Source organism: Acanthochromis polyacanthus, chromosome 14, assembly GCF_021347895.1.
Source record: "Acanthochromis polyacanthus isolate Apoly-LR-REF ecotype Palm Island chromosome 14, KAUST_Apoly_ChrSc, whole genome shotgun sequence".
NCBI lineage: Eukaryota > Metazoa > Chordata > Actinopteri > Pomacentridae > Acanthochromis > Acanthochromis polyacanthus.
In genome coordinates this window covers 18,326,188-18,349,208 of record NC_067126.1, presented here as the reverse complement: position 1 = coordinate 18,349,208, position 23,021 = coordinate 18,326,188, and the positions used below count along the sequence as shown (strand labels likewise).

At 39.7% G+C, this 23,021-nt stretch overlaps 1 protein-coding gene across 8 annotated transcripts in view; it reads right to left on the bottom strand.

Annotated features, from left to right (window-relative positions):
* The window catches only part of lrrfip1a (leucine rich repeat (in FLII) interacting protein 1a), a 53,898-nt gene that overhangs the window by 1,398 nt on the left and 29,479 nt on the right, over positions 1-23,021 (bottom strand). For 2 of the 8 annotated variants that reach the window (XM_051958424.1, XM_051958426.1), the window contains 10 exons: positions 20,809-20,859; positions 11,771-11,797; positions 11,494-11,619; positions 10,769-10,840; positions 9,452-9,622; positions 7,890-7,982; positions 7,567-7,659; positions 7,286-7,378; positions 7,004-7,148; positions 1,356-5,591 (listed from right to left, as the gene is read on the bottom strand). In XM_051958424.1, coding sequence (XP_051814384.1) covers positions 4,819-5,591; positions 7,004-7,148; positions 7,286-7,378; positions 7,567-7,659; positions 7,890-7,982; positions 9,452-9,622; positions 10,769-10,840; positions 11,494-11,619; positions 11,771-11,797; positions 20,809-20,859 — 1,644 coding nt within the window. In that variant the 3' untranslated portion in view covers positions 1,356-4,818. Of the gene's footprint in view, positions 1-82; positions 198-906; positions 959-1,107; positions 5,592-7,003; positions 7,149-7,285; positions 7,379-7,566; positions 7,660-7,889; positions 7,983-9,451; positions 9,623-10,768; positions 10,841-11,493; positions 11,620-11,770; positions 11,798-20,808; positions 20,860-21,543; positions 21,586-23,021 lie in introns of those variants that run through there. The other 6 variants (XM_051958429.1, XM_051958423.1, XM_051958425.1 and 3 more) reach the window with 6 other exon arrangements.

Below are 23,021 nucleotides of genomic sequence, written 5' to 3'. Positions count from 1 at the left end.
AAGATTTAAGAGCAAACTATTTTTAGGAGACACCACACATAACATCAACTACGACATTCTTCTTTCACACATGAACTCTTACTCTGTAATTCCATTATGTTGGGATCATTGCCATTTTCAATTATTTCTCCGTCTGGACTAGAGTCTGTGCCATTCTTCTGGGTCTTCTGTTCCAGCTGGGCTTTCAGTTTCTTTACCTGTAAATGGAGGCAAACCACATCATCTGCTAGTCATCACACTCAGCCACAACATGTGGCTGTGTACATGGACAGTTTTAATGTCAATTATTTGTTGAGGGATATTTTTAGTTGTGGATTTATGCACATTATACACATTTTGTACTTTGCATTTTGTACTTTATACTATTAGCTTTTTCTATTTTACTACTAATCTCTGTGTAATTGTGTATGTTCCACTAACCTTTGTTTATTGTACCCTGGTACAATAATATCCTCTGGGATGAATAAAGTAGATCTTATCTTAAGTGCTCTACTGAGTATTTGCAACTGCAGTCCATCAATATGGTCTTACCTGACCCAGAAGACTCTCGGGCACTATTCAGTTCAACGAATTCACTGACATTTCATGTGGGATTTGTTGACAACACAAATAATATGGAATGCTGCCAGTATTTTATATGTAGAACATACATTCAAACTAAATTGTGCAGCATATAGTGTTTATACTTTAGGCACATCAGTTTTTTTCTAGTAAAAAACCTACAAAAATATGTTTGTGTAATGTAGTTTGTCAGCTTCTTCTTGGTGTATTTACCGAATTGTACAATTTTAATGACAGTATAATTTTTCAAGTCTGTCCGTAAGAGACAAAAAACTGTAAATTTATCTGCTCATCGTGGGAAACGCAATTAGCTAGTCTTGTGAGATAAGGAAGAATCACTGACTCACCTGCTCTATCATTTTTTCACGCTCATCTACAAGTTTCCTCAGGCGAATCTCTGAAAGATAAAGCATATATTTTTGAAAAAAGGAACAATTTCTGACAATTTATGAAGATCACTACACATCAGTTCTAATGGAGTATCAAGCATCACAGTGCAAAATCACTTCTCACAACATCAATGACAAGAAAAAGAAGTTAACATACCAGGGGTGGAAGGAGCCAAGGAGGTGGGAGGAAGGGGACTGAGGATGATGCATGCAACAGAGCAGGCATCCATGGGGGAGTGATGGAGTGTGAGGGGGGTGTTAGCATGCACAAACTGTGGAGAGGAGGGTCAATGCAAGAGCACACAGCTTCTAGGACTACATTCACAGTATATGAGCACAAACCATAAGCTATAATAAGATATGGACACTGAAGTGTAAATGTGAATAAATAGAAGCATTCTAACATTTCTTGTAAAGAGCTTTATGTCATCACAGAAATGCATTTAGAGCAACGTTTTCAGTTAGGTAACAGCAGGGAATTTATTAGCATTTCCATCATCTCAATTTAGTGCAACAGAATGCAAACATACATGTATCTACATTTCTGTGCTTAGAATTCCGTCAACAAAATCCTGTGAACAGGACAGGATTTCTACTTTTCACTTAAAGCTTCAACATTATGGCTAAAATGTGTATAGCTTGTTTACTAGAGTCTTAAAGAGAATTATGAATTGACATTTTTTGTTTTTTGTTGTGCATGTATAACGTGAAAACATGAATGAACTCCTTAAATGGCAAACAGAAAAAGAAATGGTCCATGATGCTGTTGCAGAACCATTGCAGAGCAGTCTTATCAATGACATGAGTCATTACAAGCAGCATTATAAATGTGCATCATAAACTTAATAAAAGTTACAGCAAGTGAAATATCATTTACAGTTGTCTCATATTTTAGATTTTCATCTCTCCACAAATACGTTTTTTTTTTTCCATTTTTGCACAAAGACATCAAAGACAAGACTCCAGTAATACACATACTTGCACCCATGTTCATTTGGGAAAGAATCAAAGTGCTGTAAAGTTTGGTGCATTTGTTGCTACTTTGTCAAAAGCAAATCAAAGTACATACATACACCATATGCATCTGCAATTTAGGACATCTTGCAATCCTCTTTGCCCTTGCCTTTGCCTTTCTTACTACTCTTCTTCACATCCCTCCCTGGCTGCGGTGCCTCTTTGCTGCTGTCCACTTGGTCTGCACTCTTAGGTAAATCTAAATCTTCACCCTGCAGTTCACTCCTGACAGCATCTAATCCTTCCTCTACTAGTGAGCATACTGTTTGTTTAATGCTCTCAGCAACAGCACCCAACCCTCCAACACTCAACACACCGGCTTCTTCTTCTGGTGTGTTCTTCTCTTCCTCACAAACATTTTCCACCTCTTCAGATGCAGCTTCAACATTAACCAAAGAGTTTTGGGTTTCTTGGGGTGCGGTATTTGATTTTTCTTCTAGTGCATCTACCTGGTTATCCGAATCAACTGCACACTTCTCACTGTTGCTTTCAACTGGTTTGATTTGTGTGTTTTCATTTGACTGAGTGTTACTTTGACACAGTTCTGAACTACCGCTGGTGGTTTCATCCAACATGACTTCAACTCCCTCCTCAACTTCTTCCTGCTCAGAATTTTTGGGGACATTTGACCCTACAGCTGCTTCCATATCCATGTCATCAAAATCAAAAGACATCCCTTCATCATCTTCACCGTCGTCTTCATCACTGAGCAGCTGGGTGGGTTGAGATAAATCATTATTCTGACACTTGTCTTTGCTGTCATGTGGCTGCTCATCCAAAGGACAAAGAGATGATTCACTTTCTTTAACATGTTGACTGCCTTTAAGTTCTGAGTCTTCTGGAACATCTGTCTCCTGCTCTGTGTCAGAACCATTCTCAGTAGCTTCCTTGGGAAACTCTGGTGTATCTAATGTGACATTAGTATTGATCTCCTCTGTTTTCTCTTCAGCATTTGATTCTTCAACTGGATCCATGCACTCTAATATTTTGCTTTCTGCATCATTCAATTGTTCATTCTGAACTACAGCCTTAAGACTCTTTACAGAGTCCAGTGTCTCTGTGGTATTTGTTAATGATGGTGTTTTGTCACTTTTTTCATCGTGCAGCAAGCTGTCTGGTTCAACTAAATCTCCTGGTTCCTTCACATCACCATTCAGATCTTCCCTTCCTGTTCTGCCTTGATGAATGCATTCTTCTTCAATCTCTGCTCCTGCATCCCCATCATCGGCAACTGCCTCAGTTGCCTCTTCAAGAGCTTGATCAGAATCTTTCATGGGAGGGTCGTCGTTGCCCAAGCTCATGGCTGCCGATGGCTCTGACTCAGACAAGCTCTTGAAGTCATCACTGAAGACCTCAGTAGATGGCAGTGACACAGATGTGTTATCTTTACTCTCAGAACTGCTTATGAATTCAGATTCATTAGCAGCAACATCATCATTGCTTGAAATAAGTGATTCAGCTTCTGTGCTTTCTTTATTGCATGTTTTAAGGCTGTTTTCAGGCTTTATAGTTGTGCACTCAGGTTTCATCTCATCAACAGACTCTACTTCAGCTTCTACTTGATCAACAATTTCTGATTTAGTACAGAGGACTTCGCTTTCAGAATCATCTACACTCTTTGTGTCAAGGTCATCAGTGCTCTCTGTACTCTTAGAGTTGAAGTCAGATTTAGTAAGGCTGGCTTCTGGATCAAAACTTGGTATAGTTTCACATTCTTCTTTGTTTTCTGTTTCTGATGTTTGTTTGCCATCCTGCTCATTCTTCTTGGAATCTGTCCTGGTTTCCTTGAAAGTTTCAGCAGCCTCTACTGATTCTACCATCTCTGTTTCTACAGTTTGTTCTTTGTCTTGCCCATTATTTTCTGAGTCTGTTCTGGATTCCTTGGGAGTTTCAGCAGGTGGTTCCACAGCCTCTATTGATTCTGCAGTTTCTGTTCCAAGAATTTGTTCTTTGTCTTGCCCATTATTTTCTGACTCTGTTCTAGATTCCTTGGGAGTTTCAGCAGGTGGTTCCACAGAGTCTACTGATTCTACCGTCTCTGTTTCTAGAGCTTGTTCTTCATCTTGCCTATTACTTTTTGAGTCTTTTCTGGTTTCTTTGAGAGTTTCAGCAGGTGGTTCCATGGAGTCTACTGATTCTACCGTCTCTGTTTCTAGAGTTTGTTCTTCATCTTGCCTATTACTTTTTGAGTCTTTTCTGGTTTCTTTGAGAGTTACAGCAGGTGGTTCCACGGCCTCTACTGATTCTACCGTCTCTATTTCTAGAATTTGTTCTTTGTCTTGCCCATTACTATTTGAGTCTGTTCTGCTTTCCTTGACAGTTTCAGCAGGTGGCTCCACGGCCTCTATTGATTCTTCCGTCTCTGTTTCTAGAGTTTTTTCTATCTCTTGCCCATTATTATTTGAGTCTGTTTTGGATTCCTTGAGAGTTTCAACATGAGAAAAACTTTCAGTAGGCTTCGCTGCCTCTACTGATTCTACTGTCTCTGTTTCCAAAGTTTGTTCCTCATTCTGTTTATCCATAAGCTGATCCAGTTTTGCAACACTAAGAGTTACTACTTCAACATCATTTAATGTCTTGGTTTCCAAAGTTTGTTCCTTGTAATGTTCATTTGACAAATGATCTGTTCTTGGTTCTTTGACAGCTTCTGAGTTAGAAAGGATTTCGGTTGGTTCAGTTGGTTCCACTGTATCTGCTTCCACAGTTTCTTGCTTGTCTTGCTCCTTCTTGACTTCATCCACTTTTGATTCCTCAAAGGTTTCAGTTACAGGACCACCAGATTTAGGTTCTGTTGCTGACCCATCATTTCTTGCTGCTGATTCTTCATTTTTGTCTGTTTTGTTTTCTTTGTTTGTTACATCTTTTTGTTGGTTCTTGGTATCCTGAGTCCCTCCTTTCTTTTTTCCTTTCTTCTTTTTTTCTTCTTTTTTCCAGAGGCAGATTTACTTGGTGTTTCTTCTGCCTCAACGTTGTCTGCCTCATCAGCATTCTCAGGCCCTTGCTGAGGTTCTGAGTTTGTTAGAGCTAGGACAGACTCATCGGTTACACTTTCTTTCATAACATCTTGTGCAACTTTTTGCTGAGGACATGGTTCTGTATTACTCAAATCACTTTCTTCAACACCTTCCTGTTGGTTGTCTTGCTTTTCATGAAGGCTGGTACATGTATCTCTAACATCACTGTGTGTATCAACACTATTATTTTTGGTTTCCGTCTCCCCTAAATCTGAGTACCTCGTCTCTTTTAAATTTTCCCCCTCAGATATTTCTGTTTCTGAAACATTTTCCCCCGGACTTGTTACAGGGTAAACGTGTTTAGGTTCAGAGCTGCAAATGATTACATCTTTGGCTTCTGTGGTTGGACTGTCATTAATGTCAACAGTGAGGTCCTTGCTGAGACCACTTTGTCTAATGCCGTCCTCTTCTGTGGGTAAGATTGCCTGTTGTTCTTCTGATGGCTGTTTATCACTAGATGTATCCACATCAGCAACACTACAGAGTGTAGAGTTCAGAGAGTCAATTTCAGAACTCAAGTGATTCTCTTTGACTTCCTGAAGCATTTCTTGTTGCTGCTCTGGATCCACCTCTTCCTCTCTGCTACTTCTCAACTCAGTCTCCTCTGTGTTTCCTGAGAGATCATGAAGAGCATACGATGATAGAAGGCCATAAAGAAATGTTGACTTAAAACATGACTTTCAACACTATAATCTTCATCAAGAAGAGCATCAGCAGAAGTCAAAATAAGGCAGAACACCTGGCTGATTCGGTGGCCAGAAAGAAAGGAAAGCAAATAGCCAAGATGATCAAGAGAAGCACAAGAAGGAAACGCCAGACAGGAAGAACACCAATATGAAGTCCTTGATCTCCAATACTTCAGCATGACAAGAAAACAAGCCTGAGGCCACATACATACAATAATCCAAAGAAGAAGAACTCTCAGATGCTTAGGATCATTAAATCCTATCACTGAGATCTGTCAGCATTTATACACCAACCAATGTTTCATTAAGAGGTTAGTTGTGATTCAGAACAAATATGTGTCAGCTGAAATGATGATGATAAAGACGCAAGAGGCAAAATATTAGTAAAAGACGACAAATCAAGTCCATAAATGGGATCTTAGTTTGTACAAAAAAGCAAGATGTGAGAGAGATGTTGCTGACAGGAAAAGACAGGTGATTCTGAATAATTTTCTTGCAGTTCCTTTAACAGTATGTCAATCTGCTTCTCATTACTTATTGACTTCACAAAAGCACATTGTTTCCTACTCTGGACATGCATCTTAAAAAGAGGTCAAAAATATCAAAATATTTCACTTTTAAAAATGGTTCAGCCATATCTTAAAACAAATGGCCACTCAAACAGGAGTATTTCAAATTTGGTGACTACTATCAGCTGTGGACTAACACACATTTGGTGTTATAGTGATCAAAAATATTCATGGTAATGAGGGTACATGTCACCCAGTAAACAGAGTGGCTCAATGATGCTTTAAAATGTTTTTGAAAAACAATGGAGCTCAGTGGTAGTCTTTATAATTAGTTGATCATTAGCAGACCAAGTTTAACTAGATATTGAAATGATTGATTCTGACAACTTGAGGAAATCTCTATCATGCTGGCTTCAGAGCAACGACTAAGAGACCCGTGTTGAGGTTGCTGACCACCCCACTCTGTTTCCAAATTCTGAGGTTCCACAAATGAACTGTCAGTTGCAAGAAAAATACAGAATATCACCAAGTTATCTTATAAAAGTCAATGCAACTCAGAATTTGAGTAATACTTGATATTGCAAGAGCACAAATCTAGACACCAAAGAGTTCACTCCAAAATCAGACAACCACTGATAAGGTCACATCGCTATGGTGAAATTAAAATATGTGCCTACATGCAATCCCACTAGTTAGTATTTGTATTGTTAATGAGCAATTTTCAGTTTTGTATTTACTTTAAAGCATTTTGGAGTGAAACTCTTCAGTTAGTCTTCTGCTAAGACATGTAGTAGGAAGGAAAGCAGTTTTAATTGGATAGTGTGTTTTACCGAGCATGCTGTTCCCCTCTGTTGGGGAGGTCTGAGAATCCTGAGCTGATCCGGAAGCAGGATCTGCAGTGGGGGACCCGTCCACTTCTGAATCACCAGCATCCCCATTGATGTTCAGATCCGGTCCCAATACTATTCCATGTTTCTACGCAGTAAAAAGTCTAAATTAGCATGGAAATTATACATGGAAATAACATTTGGTTGAGGTAAAAAAAAATTACAGACATAAAAGGAATTTTCAAAACAGTTCAAGTACAGTCAGGTTTTTCACACAACAAGTACCTTCAGAATATCTTTCAGCTGCACCACTTCTTCTCTGAGCTCATCTCGCTCAATTCGGATTGCATCTGTGTATTCTTTCTGTCGCTCTAAGGCCTGAGCAGAGCCCCCAAGTGGCAGAGTGTGAAAGAAAGTGAAAATAACAGTGTAGAAGAAGTGAAAGTGAAAAGAGGAGTTCAGTGTCATGCAAAGAAGAAACTGAGATCTTGTAAGAAAAAGCTATCACTGAATGTGATTAAATGAATAAAACGCAAAAAAACTGCATTACGGTTCATAGGCCATACCCCAATTTTTTTATCCTTCCACTCCACTGTCTCCTGCAGATCAGATATTTCTCTAACAAAACTGTCCTGTTTCATACGCAGTTGACGGATATCCTAAACAGCAGGAAAACGAAAGGTGAAAGTAGAGAAAATGAAAGAAAAGCAGTGCAAGAATTTAATGAGTGAGAAAAGAAAAGGAAGCAGTGAAAAGCACCCCGATTTGCAGCCTTCCTAAATTAAGTAAAAGGTTGCACATTTTTTTCTTGTTTTTTATGTGTCTTAACCTAGAACCTCTGCACTGTGCTTCACACCGTTAATGTTCAGGCTGAGGGACAAATACTCACATTTAACAGCTCTTCACTTTGTTTCAGCGTCTCTTTCATTTCATTGAACTGGAACTGAAGCACACCGTGGGCATGCTTTTCTCGCTCGTATTCCTGTGGGAAACAACAGACAGCTTGACAACCAATAACCCGACATGTTTTCATTTTTCAACATCAAACACACACAAAAACCCAGTCCAGAACAAGCAAAAGTGCTACAGGAAAGCTGCTTCAGTCACTGTTAAATGTGTTCTCTTCATCTGGCCTATGAGCACCATGTTAATGAAGTGGAGTGAATGAAGAGTCGAACAATATTAATTGAGCAAACTCAGCTGAGACTTGAGTAAGCTCTGGTATAGGGGTACAGCTTCTCTACTCTTCTCTAACATCCATCCATCCACATATTATCTATACATCACTTAATCCTCATTAGGGCTGGAGTCTATCCCAGCTGACTTAGAGTGAAGCCAGGGCACATCCTGGACAGGTCATCAGTCTGTCACAGGGCTACACATAGAGACAATCACACTCACATTCACACCTACGGACAATTTAGAGTTACCAATTAACCTGAGCATGTTTTTGGACTGTGGGAGGAAGACGGATTATTCAGAGAAAACCCACGCATGCGGGGGTCTTCTTGTTGCAAGGCGATGGTGCAAACCACCAATCCACTGTGCAGCCCCTTCTCTAACATACAAAGCACTAATGATCAAGTTCCATCATGTCTTAAAGACCTTATTATACTGTATTATTCCAACAGAGTCCTTCATTTTGAAAGTACAGGTTTACTTGTGATTGCATTGATGCACTAAGCATCTCTCCTCTACTCTCTTTTTTCACTCACCATGCAACTTACCTGCCACCACTGCATGTCATTAATTTTGTCATCTCTCTCCTGTTTGTGAAATCCCCTTTCTGTTCATTCTGCTGCTCAAGTGTGGGTTGCTAACTTTCGCTCTATATTGTAAGGTCCTGATCTCACTATGTCCTACCCTGGCATGATTTGCGCTACCATGCTGTGATAATTCTATGATAATATAATTAAGAGATTGTGTTCACTGTAACTAATTTGCTCTCTCAGACCACTTTCTGTATGTTTATTGTCATTTCAATGGCTTTGCACAAGGTAGGACATCAGTTAAAAGACTGCAATAAAGGTCTTGTCTCTGTTTCAACTATATACCAATAACACCTAATTCCTTAGGTTTAGAGTGCTGAGTTGAATTCAAAATACAGAATTCAACAACTGCAAAAACTGTATCGGATGGCATGGACTAATGCCATTATTATTACTGGTGCTTGAAAATGTGTTATTTCAAGTGTGCTCACAATGTTTAAAGAGACATTATTGGCAAGGAAATGCATTACCACATGGCCACTGACATGGTAATTTACATGTTTCATACAGATGGACATTTGCATATTTATCAACCAGACAACCTTTTAGATAGATAGATAGATAGATAGATAGATGTAAGCCATTCAGGTTTTCTTTCCTTTGTGTTCGGCCAAATAAATGTCACACTGCATTCTATGTTAAAGACAGCTTTAAATAATGTCCTGCTATCTGCTTGCTGTACCTTGACTTTCTCGTCATACTCCCGGCGCGACTCAGACAGCAGCTCCTCCAGCTCCATGAGTGAGTCTTTGAGTGTGTCCACCTGGTACATTAGATTGTTTTTCTCATTGTCCAGCTGAGCGTTGGACACCATGGCCTTACGATACTTCTCCTCCACTTCTGCTAATGCATCCTAATGGAATGACAGACAGAATGTGACAGGTGTGAGCTCAGGTACATCGTAGCCGCAAGCAAAACTGCAGAGGCCAACTTTCCTCTATTGGATAATACTGAGAAACAGGATGATGTTTGCAGGAATGGATGCTTGCAGCGGGCAGAGTCACCAGACAAGTGAAACCTGTCCTCTTATCTGTATAATGATACTGTAAGTTCTGGTAATTGAATATTTAAGTAAAGACACACATGCTAACAAACACACATCAAAATCAAGACAGACAGGGATGTGCAGATGCTGCTTTAAAGGTTTGATCAGCAGTTTGCATATTTATACACACGTTAGAAAGCAAATGGTCAGGGGGAGAAGGAAAAGAAAAATGGCCTCATGCTGGATTCAGACAACAGGAGGTTAAAGCAAATTTTAAGAATGGGTTGCATTACACACATAAGGAAAAAATTTAGATTTCCTGCTCCCTAATCTTTCACGTCCACACAACAAGATTTGAAAATATGGATTAGATTACAGGATAATATTAAGCCTATCATGTCAGAGGGGCCAGTGCTTCACCTCATGTGATCTCACAGGGAAGCAGATGGAAACAAAATAGAGACTGTGGTGCAAAAATTTGCTGAAACACTAATACCACCTTGCAATGACAAAATAAAAGCAGATGGCTAAAAAAGTCTGGATGTGACAGAATTGGAGAGGAAACTTAATCCATCAGTTTTCATATCTGTGTATAATGACATTTGGTGTTTCTTGGCAACAGTGAAACGGGTAAATTGCCCAAAAACTTAAGTAGCGTGAACCCAGCATTACACAGGCACAGCATTTGAGCCTCACAAAAGTACTGCGGTTACATTTCTGTGGTCTGGAGCTCTATTATTACACCAAAAATCCTGCAGATGAGGCAAATATTTTACAGTTAGGACAACAGAACAGTCACTGTTTGTCAGTTTCTATTTAAAATCTTTCAAATTAGCCAATTATAGGTTGATTTATTTATTTGTGATGGAGGAAGTCTGTGCTCTTTGTTGCTGACAATTACCCTATGAGGAACAACAACAAAAACATTGGAAAATTGCATGCTAATCAGTTCTAGTTATGGGCAGAAAACAAACTGGTTAATAGTGTAAATCTGGAAGTGTCTCAGGCATATACCTTTGCTTCTTTTAGGTTCTGTGTGTACTTGGTTTCCACATCTTGGATTTGATCCTTCAGTTCATGAATCTCCTGGCAAAGGGTGCAGCAGTGGTGAGCAGAGAAGCACAGTGTGACATCAGCAGTAAAGGTGAAGCGGAAAGTTTGGTGACAGACAATGAAAACAAAAGTGTTTTGTTGAAATGATAAAAATGAATGGCAAGAAGGGGGCTGAAGTCGATTTCTGGTTGGTTTAGAATGAAGACAGAGTACACCCTGGATAGGTCCCCAGTCCACCACAGGGCCTGCTTGACTGCATTCGAAAATTTGAAATTAAAACCTAAAATAAAAATCAACAAATGATGATTCTACTGCATAGCTGGAAGCTCATTTATCTGCCAGGGTGCTGAACCAAAGAAGGATTTGAAGAGAGGCCTTAAAGATTTTAATTAACTTATTTAAATAGTGATGAAACTTAACAAATATTTAATATATGGCATGTGTTGGGGAGGCAAAGACCATTAAAGCATGTCCAAAACAAAATGTGAATAAGAATTTTAAAGCAAATGTGATGAACTTAGATGTGAGAGAGTCATAGTCACCAAATACATTAACTGGCCCAGCTAGATTTTTTTCAGTGGCTGTCCGAAGAAATTCTTGTTTTCATAATAACTTTATCTTTCAATGGGGTTAACACTAATGTCACAGTCAATGATAGAATGTCCTCTCTGTCCACAGGATCTTACCTTTATTTCTCTTATGGAACTCTCTACATCAACAGTTAGAGCGGTCTCTCCACTTCCTCTCCGGGAAGACGTCCCGCCTAAGGAGGTGAGTGTTCCTGCTGTCAAGGCAGAAGCTGCTCGAGATCCCTGACAAACACAAAATATATCATTAAAATCCCTTGATAAAGCACAAATACAAAATACATTCCAACATACTGCAACATCCCAAGTCACTGCTATCCAAAGACTGATGCCACTTCCAAAATAAAAACAGGATTTGGTGTTGTGATTTACTCACCTTCTCAAGATAATCCCGGTCCTCCACCTGTTGAGACAAAAGAACAGTCAGAGCAAGCAGAGGCTGCTGTAAGGTCACAGGGCCAAAAGGATGAACTGAGGGAGAAAAGGAGGAAAGCTCCACAATCTTCATTGTGGCAAGTGCAGCAGTGATGGGAGATTTATCTTCATATCACCTAATAATAAGGAAACACTCAAACCAAACTTTCAGGTCCATTAATCTGCTGTCCACTCATGAATATAATACAAATAGGCAGAAGTTTGCTTCAGTATGTAACACCATGCAAATAATTAGTATGGGTGATGTCAAAACTCAAAGTTGGTTCAACAACAAATCTTAAAAAGTTCTCAACAATCCTCAGTTGTTTCCACCCAACACACGGAAAACATTGTCACAAGACAAAAGGGGCGGTCTCCACTTCAGTAAACACACAAATTAACCTCTGACACAAACCCAGTGTGCAGTCGCCCCTCTTTGTAGGGTAAAGTGCACAAAAAGGAAGGCTGGATGGCAAAACAAGGCAAACAAGCAGGAACTTGACTCACACCATGATTTCGGCTTCCTGCACGTGCAAAGTAACTCACATCAGCAAAGTCAGGAATAGTAACATCATCCAGGTCCCTGGGGAGGGCACTGCTACTGGCCGCGCTTCTCAAAAAACTGGCAACTGAGCTGCAGTTGTCCTACATTGGCCACCAGGGGGCGAAACACAACAACAAAGAAACCAAATACTCAGAGGATGTCAACACTTCAAGAAACATCAATGTCTACATTTAAAAAGCATATGAAAAAGTGACACAGTAGAATCTTTATACTTATTTGCAAATCCTTGTTATTTCCCTAATGGGACAGAAGGCTTTAAATCTGTACTGTTGAACTTAATCTTCCACAACTGAAAGTCTGTTTTGATTTTGTCAGAGAAAGAAAAGGTAGTTGCATGCATGAAATAAAGGCAACTGCAAATGATACTTAGCTCCTATGGCTAAATTTGGCACCTTACCAAGACTCAGACGTAGGTGTTCATGGTAATAAATGTGCACTGTCCCTTGTTTAATAAAATTACCATAAAAATAAAAAAAATACGGCAAGCACCACAACGTTAATGACTGTACTATGTTGTCCATTAACAACAATGTACAGAAGCAGAAAATATAGTCGCAGTGGCAACATTTAAAATACTTTAGTAAGTTCAAAATGAAAGAGCAAGATTTGGAACAAGAGTTATATGTTCACTGCCACTTCATTAGGTACACCCGTTCAATTGCTTGTTAACACAAATAGCTAATCAGACGTGATCAAGACAACTTGCTAAAGTTCAAACTGAGCATCAGAAAGGAAAAGAAAGGGGATTTAAGTGACTTTGAACATGGCGTGGTTGTTGGTGCCAGATGGGCTGGTCTGAGTATTTCAGAAACTGATGATCTACTAGGATTTTCCCACAGAACCATTTCTATGATTTACAGAGAATGGTCTGAAAAAGAGGAAGTATCCAGTGAGCAGCAGTTTTGTGGAGAAGAATGGGAGACTGGTTGGAGATGATAGACAGGCATCAGTAACTCAAACAACCACTCATTACAACCAAGAAATGCAGAATACCGTCTCTGAACACACAACACGTCCAACCTTGAAGATGACGGGCTTCAGCAGCAGAAGAACACATAGGGGGTCACTCCTGTCAGCTAAAAACACGAAACTAAGGCCGCAATTCACACAGACTCACCAAAATTGGACAATAGAAGAAGAAAATCATTGTCTGGTCTGACGAGTCTCCATTTCAGCTGTGACAATCAGATGGTCAGAATTTGGCGTAAACGACATGAAAGCATGGATCCATCCTCCTTGAATCCAGGGTTCATGCTGGTGGTGGTGTTACGGTGTGGGGGATATTTTCTTGGCACACTTTGGGCCCTTAGTACCAACTGAGCATCGGTTAAACACCGCAGCCTACCCGAGTATTGTTGCTAACCGTGTCCATCCCTTTATGACCACAGTGTACCATCTTCTGATGGCTACTTCCAGGATAATGCACCATGTCACAACACTTAAATCATCTGAAACTGCGTTCTTGAACATGACAATGAGTTCACTGTACTCCATTGACCTCCACAGTCACCAGATCTCAATCCAACAGAGCACATTTGGAATGTTGTGGAACAGGAAATTCACATCATGGATGTGCATCTGACAAATCTGCAGCACCTACGTGATGCTATCACGTCAATATGGACCAAAATCTCTGAGAAATGTTTCCAACATCTTGTTGAAAGTATACCATGAAGAATTAAGCAGTTCTAAAGGCAAAAGGGGTACCTAATAAAGTGGCCAGTGAGTGTATATTCTACTTTAGCATATAGCTTCACAAACTTCTGATAAATCAGTGGACACCTTTTTTTTTGTAAAAAGAACATTTTGGGGACTGTATCAGGGACAAAGTCTCTCCGTGACTACAGGCTTGTGACACATAGCTCCAATCAGTAACTGTACACCAGTAAAACAGAGCTCAGAGAACTACTCTGATGACCACAGGCTGTGGCCTATTTTTTTATAGTTCCATTATATGTAAGTGTTCTTATTCTTAACAGGCAGGGATTTCAGCTTTAATTCATAATTCACTAACATGATAGCAAACTGTAACTTCAGTACAGTACAGGCTCACCAGGAAATACCTGCTTGTACTCTCCACAGAACAAATAATGCTTTCATGTAGAAGAATTCTGCGCACCATGCCAACTCTGAGTCACTAAACATGGACACATTACTTCCTCGTACGTCAAAAAGTAAATCACAAACTAAATGTTGCAGTCGAAGTGCATGATGGCTCACAGTATATTGATGTGGTACCAAAGCATCATGTAGCCATGTCATTCAGTGTTGTTTACACAGAACATGCGGGTTAATCCTTTTTAAACCCTGGGTTCAGGACCAGGGTGTTTGGTGAAGGAATGCTCACCACTGGGCTAGTGCGGGCTGAACTGGCCCTGCTGGAGGCTCTGGAGCTGGAGCTGCGATAACTAGTAAGTTCTAAAGGCTGCAGACAAAAAAATGTACAGTTATATTTTATCACCAACAAGCATGCAAACGCCCACACTGATGTCACTGCAGCCTAAATGTGGAATCCAAACCACTCCTACCTTAGTGGAGTAATAATGTGCATTTAGTGTCCAACACATAAGAAAACAAAAAAATTAGCTTTGTCTTTGAACTACAATCATGTAAGACTTAAATGAAACCATATGAAGAACCAAAAGAACTTCCATGCAGTAGCTAAAAACAAGCAATAAAACTAACATGCACACACTGCAATATTTCACCACAGAGTCACACTCAGAGTGAATTTATGTGTTTCATTCTTATCACTAACTGTATTATCAATCCAGACAGTATTAACATGTAAAGTTTTCACACTTAACCACGGCACACTGCACCACGATTCCAACAGATTCTTACATGGGAGCTGGAGCCGGTGACTCGCCGTGACCCACTGCACAGACTGTCGTCATACAAGGAGCTCTGCACATGTGGCATGTCACACACACACATGGAAGATGAGTAGTGTGCTCATGCTTCAGCAGGTTGAACAATGAGATTTCACTAATGCAAATTTTATTAAATGCTCTTCTGCTCAAGTGAAAAATGTGACAGATTGTCTTCAATGCCTGATGTGTGTCTTTTTAAAGCACACAAACCTCAAGCACACAGTAAAGTTGCATTGTCAGTGCTGAGTGAATTTAAATGTGATAATAAATTTGACTTAACTGCCAAATCCGCTGCTCTAGAGACAAACAAAGACAGTTTTAGTTAAACATGCTTGTGCAAATGAAGAATTGTGGGTGTCAGTTAACGCTGAGTGGGAGGGATAGTAGAGTAGCAGATAAGCTGGAAATGAAGGGAACCAACCCTATGATATAGCTGCTTGGTGATCTGACTGAGTGACCTATAGAACTACAGAAAGGGATGGAGTGGAAAGAGAAAATGACTTTTCAGCAGTTATGACAGAAGGTGAATAAATAAAATTATACTCTACTGATTATATTCTCCTGACTTTGACTCATCCAAAGAGGATTCATTATTTGGAGCAAGCTGCAGACACAGAAATTAAATTGTTCCTTCAAATGTCTGTTTGACTGTCGATTGTATATCTCTATACAGACCTGGTAGCCATTGAAAGCTGAACTTGGATTCCTGGAAGAACTGAGGCTGTACATGTCAGAAGAGGCATAAGAGGCCTGAAATGAGGAGAGGGGAACACGCAAGCCAGCGTGATGAGGCAAGAACAAGAGGGGAATGAACGAGCACAACAGATTATTTTTAGAAAGTCAATCAACTTTTGATCAAAATGTGAAATACGGAACCTCTAACATGCCGTCACACTATGTAAGAATGCAGAAGTGAGAAGACCACGGCAGTGTAAGTCATAAACTCTGAAGCAGCCTTACTAAAGTTATATAGTACACAGAATGATTCCTTGAAGTCACAAGTGCAGCTTATTTTCAATACTAAGATGAAAAACAAGGCAATCTGCATGCTAGACAAAATGTTTCAGCACCAGAGAAACCGAGACTCAAACAGCATGAAAGAAATTCAAACCAGAAAAGATGAATTAATGCAAACCATACTTGCATGTTGAGTAACACACAACATACCCCAATAATAATATTTTGGTGAAAATACGCAAAAAAATAAATACGCAAAACCGTCAGAGGTTATTACAGTTACAGTTTGTAATCCAATGCATTTTACTGACAGAAACAACTCTAGACAGAGTATGACAGATAACTAATTCCAGTTCAGTGCCACCCACCGGCTGCAGGTCTAATCTGGAAGCTCGAGACACTCGACTGTCATCACCCAACATGGAGCTCTGAGAGGCAGGGAGCACAGGTAACAACGTCATCACATCAGCACTACAGTACAAAACCTAAACTCAGCTCATCCCTCTGAAAACACACAAATGAGCTTTAACATCATTGATTTTAACATTCTGCAAAGCACATGCTGTTTGGTTGACATGTGGCTATTAATTTGAAAGTTATTGCTATAAATGTTAGATCTAAATGGAAGCTAACAGAGGTTTAGTTAAACAGCTGTCAAATGCAGAAACAATACGACCATCACTGAATAATCTTTTCAGACCGCACAGAGTACAAAATAAATGGAAAAATTTGCTAACATACATATACATTTTACAATTTGATCAGGGATAAACTATTTAATGTTGCCCATTCTTTCAACTGTTTAAATTCAGACTTTCATCTATGGGTTACCTTCTATAAGCTGTCAAAGTCAAATTCTAGTCATCTATTATCTCTTGAAATTTGAAGTCAACCAATTACCAGCTTATCAAATCAGATATTCAGCATTTTTCCAATAATCAGCCACATTAGTTATTCCAACAAAATAAGATGATTAAAAATGTACTGTTCTGGTTCTGAGTCTTTAACTGCAATCCCCATTCTGTAATTTCCCCCCCCCCCCCACTATCAGAGCACAGTCTGACTGGTTACATGTCATGAGTAATAGCCCACTGACTCTAAAGGATAAATGTCGTCTTTTTGATTAAACACATTTATAAACAACAGCATATATTTATTGATATCCTTGATTACTAATAACTGGGATTAGTATTGTCTCTTAAAAACACATTAGATGAAATTATTTTGTACAAACCAGTGCATGAAGGAAATGAAAGTTTGGAAATGCAGCTTGTTTAAAGATATTTTTCAAGGACAAAGTAATCTCTTCAGATTCTAATTTTAGGCTATGACTGCCCTTTCTGATTTTTGTTTTCTGTGGAACAGCAACATCTGATATCCTGCACTTAGCCTGGCCACAGCATTAGCACTGAGAGGTAACTAATATTAGAACAAAACAATGAGCTTTTCTGCCTCCACCCTGCAGTTTGCCTTAAAACAACAGTATCAACAGACCCTCAACTTATGGCAGGTGTACCTGGTTCATTAAGCTGAAGTAAGTCACATATTGTTCTAGTAGCAAAAACAAAACAAAACAAAGTTATACACAATGTGGATTAGAGGTGTCCAACACGCACCGTTAGGTCTAGTCTGGAGGAGCGAGACACTCTGCTTTCATCGCTGAGTCTTGAGTTCTACAGCACGACAAAGAGGGGAGTCATAAGTGCCAGAATGCAGCTTCTATATAAACTTTCCTTCTCGCGGTGTTACCATGCTGTTAATGAATCCAAGTATTTCTGTATTCCACAAGACAACAAATGCCACTGCTTCTACAGTGAGTGTGACACACAGTTACCAACCCTGCTGGACAGGACACTGTAATCATCATCATAGCCATTTCTCTGTGAATAAAGAACAAGAATGACGTGCAGATGTGATTCCTGCATAGGCCACATGTGAAGGTAAAGTTTGAGCTTTCACATACATCTCTGTCTTTGTGCTTATGTTTCTTCTTTTTCTTTGACTTCTTATGTAAGGAAGAGCCCTTAAAATGAGAGAAAGAAAAAGACGACAGTGAAGTATAAAACCAAGTTGTCTGGAAAAATCTTTTGTCACCCGAAAACCAGAGTTCCACAGCAAACCAAGCAACTCAGTACATGCATGTACGCATTCAACCGCATATCCAGATTCTGGTATTTTTCCACAGCAAAAAAAAAAACAACAACAGCACTTTAAGAGCCATAACAGAGGCTAAAATAGTGCAGACTGTGTTTTGATTGGAGAAAGATAGCGCTTAAACACAGTGTTCTTTATTTAGTCAAAATCTATTCTATTACCCAAAAATTCAATGTTCCTTTACAACAGCAAAAACAAGTCCTTTGCCAAACACAATCACTTGATAGAAGGTAGTCTACAATCATGCACTGTGTCAAACATCTTGGAACAATTCATACATGCATCTGATCATGAATGTTCTTCTACAGGTCCTTCTCAAAAAATTTGCATATTGTGATAAAGTTCAGTATTTTCTGTAATGTACTGATAAACATTAGACTTTCATATATGTTAGATTCATTACACACAACTGAAGTAGTTCAAGCCTTTTATTGTTTTAATATTGATCATATTGGCCAAAAAGTAAAGAAAAACCAAAAATCCCTATCTCAAAAAATTAGCATATTATGAAAATGTACTCTAAACGAGCTATTAACCTAATCATCTGAATCAACGAGTTAACTCTAAACACCTGCAAAAGATTCCTGAGGCCTTTAAAAACTCCCAGCCTGGTTCATTACTCAAAACCGCAATCATGGGTAAGACTGCCGACCTGACTGCTGTCCAGAAGGCCATCATTGACACCCTCAAAAGCAAGAGGGTAAGACACAGAAAGAAATTTCTGAGCAAATAGGCTGTTCCCAGAGTGCTGTATCAAGGCACCTCTGTGGGAAGGAAAAAGTGTGGCAGAAAACGCTGCACAACTACAAGAGGTGACCGGACCCTGAGGAAGATTGTGCAGAAGGGCCGATTCCAGACCTTGGGGGACCTGCGGAAGCAGTGGACTGAGTCTGGAGTAGAAACATCCAGAGCCACCGTGCACAGGCGTGTGCAGGAAATGGGCTACAGGTGCCGCATTCCCCAGGTCAAGCCACTTTTGAACCAGAAACGGCAGCAGACGCGCCTGACCTGGGCTACAGAGAAGCAGCACTGGACTGTTGCTCAGTGGTCCAAAGTACTTTTTTTCGAATGAAAGCAAATTTTGCATGTCATTCGGAAATCAAGGTGCCAGAGTCTGGAGGAAGACTGGGGAGAAGGAAATGCCAAAATGCCTGAAGTCCAGTGTCAAGTACCCACAATCAATGATGGTCTGGGGTGCTATGTCAGCTGCTGGTGGTGGTCCACTGTGTTTTATCAAGGGCAGGGTCAATGCAGGTGGCTATCAGGAGATTTGGGAGCACTTCATGCTTGCATCTGCTGAAAAGCTTTATGGAGATGAAGATTTCATTTTTCAGCACGACCTGGCACCTGCTCACAGTGCCAAAACCACTGGTAAATGGTTTACTGACCATGGTATTGCTGTGCTCAATTGGCCTGCCAACTCTCCTGACCTGAACCCCATAGAGAATCTGTGGGATATTGTGAAGAGGAAGTTGAGTCACCAGACCCACCACTGTGGATGAGCTTAAGGCCGCTATCGAAGCATCCTGGGCCTCCGTAACACCTCAGCAGTGCCACAGGCTGATTGCCTCCATGCCACGCCGCATTGAAGCAGTCATTTCTGCAAAAGGATTCCCGACCAAGAATTGAGTGCATAAGTGAACATAATTATTTGAAGGTTGACTTTTTTTGTATTAAAAACACTTTTCTTTTATTGGTCGGATGGAATATGCTAATTTTTTGAGATAGGGATTTTTGGTTTTTCTTTACTTTTTGGCCAATATGATCAATATTAAAACAATAAAAGGCTTGAACTACTTCAGTTGTGTGTAATGAATCTAACATATATGAAAGTCTAATGTTTATCAGTACATTACAGAAAATACTGAACTTTTATCACAATATGCTAATTTTTTGAGAAGGACCTGTATAATGACAAACCATAAAAGGCCTGCCTTCACTTGCATCTTGTATACAGTAGACAGAAAATAAAGCTCGATGTTTCCGATAACTAAAATCAACTACATTCATCTATTAGGCACACAGACATGCTTTGTATGATAAGTGAGATGTAAGATGTTATTCCTCTTGTTTAAACCTCAAACCAGTTATTAGTCAAAAAACAGTCCATTCACAACAAATCTTTAGGAGAGGTTAAAAATGAATCCACAGCCTGTGTTTCATCAACGTCGACCCTTACCCCTCCTCCATAAGCCCCGACTGCATCAAGATCCGACTGTGCAAGAGACAACAACATCATCACCAAATAGCACCACCCACACTGACAGCACCTTGTTAAGTTCCCAAGAACAGACTCACTGCCTCCACATCAGCAAAAGATCACGAGAACAAGGTCTGTCTTTGTGAATCAAAAAGCATAAGGTATGTGATGACGACTGAAAAGTGTAAGGAAAAAAGGCTTAAAGAGAGGTTTTGAATTTTTATTACTTGTGCTGTTTGAGTGATACTGACCCTGACGCTGCCCCGGCTTCCCACCGACATCCGCTCATCTTCGTCTGAGAGCTGTATGAGAGGCGAGAGATTGAAATGGATGGTTAGGGTTTTGAGATTGGACACAAAGTATAAGTTACATCATTGAAGAGCAGATTCTCACAGCTGGCCTCTCGCTGCAAAGGCAAGTGATTCCAGTGACTCATTCAGTCATTTGTTTATGAGACCTTTCCTTTAATTGGGATCATCTTCTTACGGATAAATGACAGAAAATAACAAACCACACCTGAAATTTACTATGGCTTTTTTTGGTGCTTTGTGACATTGTACATTCTCATGTGAAAACTATGAACTTTCAAAGACTGTCTGCATGTTAGCCAGTAGTAACTAACAAAAGCCAGAATATAAAATTACCTAAAGCAATAAAAGTATATTTCTGAATACAAATTCACAATTCCAGCAGGAATCTTACGGAAATAAAATCGGAAAGACATGCAATAGGTCAACTGACTAACAGAGGTCTGTCTGTAGATAAATAACGGTCACCATTTCAACATTTGCAATAAATAGTGTATTGTCTCAGTAGAAGATTTTATGACACCGTGGTGACTGGAATCTACATAGAAAACTCAGTTGCTCCTTCCTGCAGTCTATTAGGAGTCACATCCTAATGTATTTAAATATTTCCCGAATGACAGAAGACAAGATTACAGAAGAAATGCAGGAGGAGATGGAAACAGAGGGAAGACTACAAACCGTTTGTATCCGTGAAGAACGTGAGTACCTCTCACTGTCCTCCTGGATGAGGAAGGGAGAGGTGAAGATGGAGAAGAGAGGAAATGCAGGATGTGAAGGAGGAGAGAGATGTCAAAGATCAACGAGACGGATGGATGACGAAGAAAACTGTTGCTTGTGTTACACTTTTAAAGTCAGTCTGATCCAGTGGTTTCCAGTCCATAAAGTCATTTTAAAAATAGCAATTAAAATGTGTTTTCATTTCATTTTAGGCATACTTTTAGGTGGTAACACCTACATATATGCATTAGGAACAGGCTCAGATATGAGTTCCCTTTTCAATACTGCTTCAAGTTTGTAAAACTCTCACATTTATTAGGTTCTGCTGCTAACATATTCCCTCACAATCTTTCAGTTGTGATCCTTCTGAGACTCTATTTTCCCTCCTTCTGGCTCTATGGCTATCTGCAAAGTGAAATACAAGTCTTTTGCTGAAGTTTTTCTTTACAGTCCTTCATGTTAAAGAAAAAAAACGCCACGAGGACAAGAGCTCTGCCTGAGCCTACTGCTTGTGTTACAGTAAATTGTATTTTACGGCCCATCAGATTTATTAGCCTGCAGCAGTGCAACAATTTTTAGATGATATTATGCGATTTATGCAGGCAGAATGATACGAGTCATTCAGTTGAGTAATAAAGAGGAATAAATAACATTTCTGCCTCTGCACCTGCAGCATAGCCCCTTTGTGCTGAGCAAAGGGTGTTTTCCATTGCAGAGAAAGGAAAAATAAGTTAAGACCCTCTCTGTGGATGCATAATACTTGGTGAAATGAAAATAATATAGTTTTCATATGTCCTCATTCCAGGAAAAACAAACCACCTAATAAGATTCAATACAGCATTGGATTCAGATTTGATAAAATACTATCAAACCCCATCAGCAGCATGTAGACTTTGGTGTATCAGACTTGACACCACAAGTGGAACAACAGTTTGACAGTTCACTAGTTTATCTGAATCCATTTGTGCAATGCATGTGTTATCCCAGAACACTGACAAATCTTTTTCAAGGTCTGGTGCAGAAGGACTCTTGCGTAGCATTAACCATGCATGCCTTTAAAACCACAGTGAACCAGTAATCCAGCAAACACACCAACAACATACAGTTAGCTTCAACCACATGCAGTGTCCAAATTAACAGAATGTCATTTAAACTATTATTGACGCCACACAGTTTAATAAAATCTTATCACTTCCTACAGTGTAAGTATATCACTTCAGTTAAAACTCATCACGGTTAATCAAGCTGCAAGTCACACATATAACCTATCCTTACTGCTGTGCTGAACCTCTCTCAGGACCGGGGATGACCCAAACTAAGTAACTTAAAGGGTGAATTCGACACAGCAAATCCCATGCAATCTCGCACCAACGGGGCAGATGGTCATGCTGATTCAAAGCCAAACGGCCACCCGGCTCCTTTGAATAAGTGGATTATCA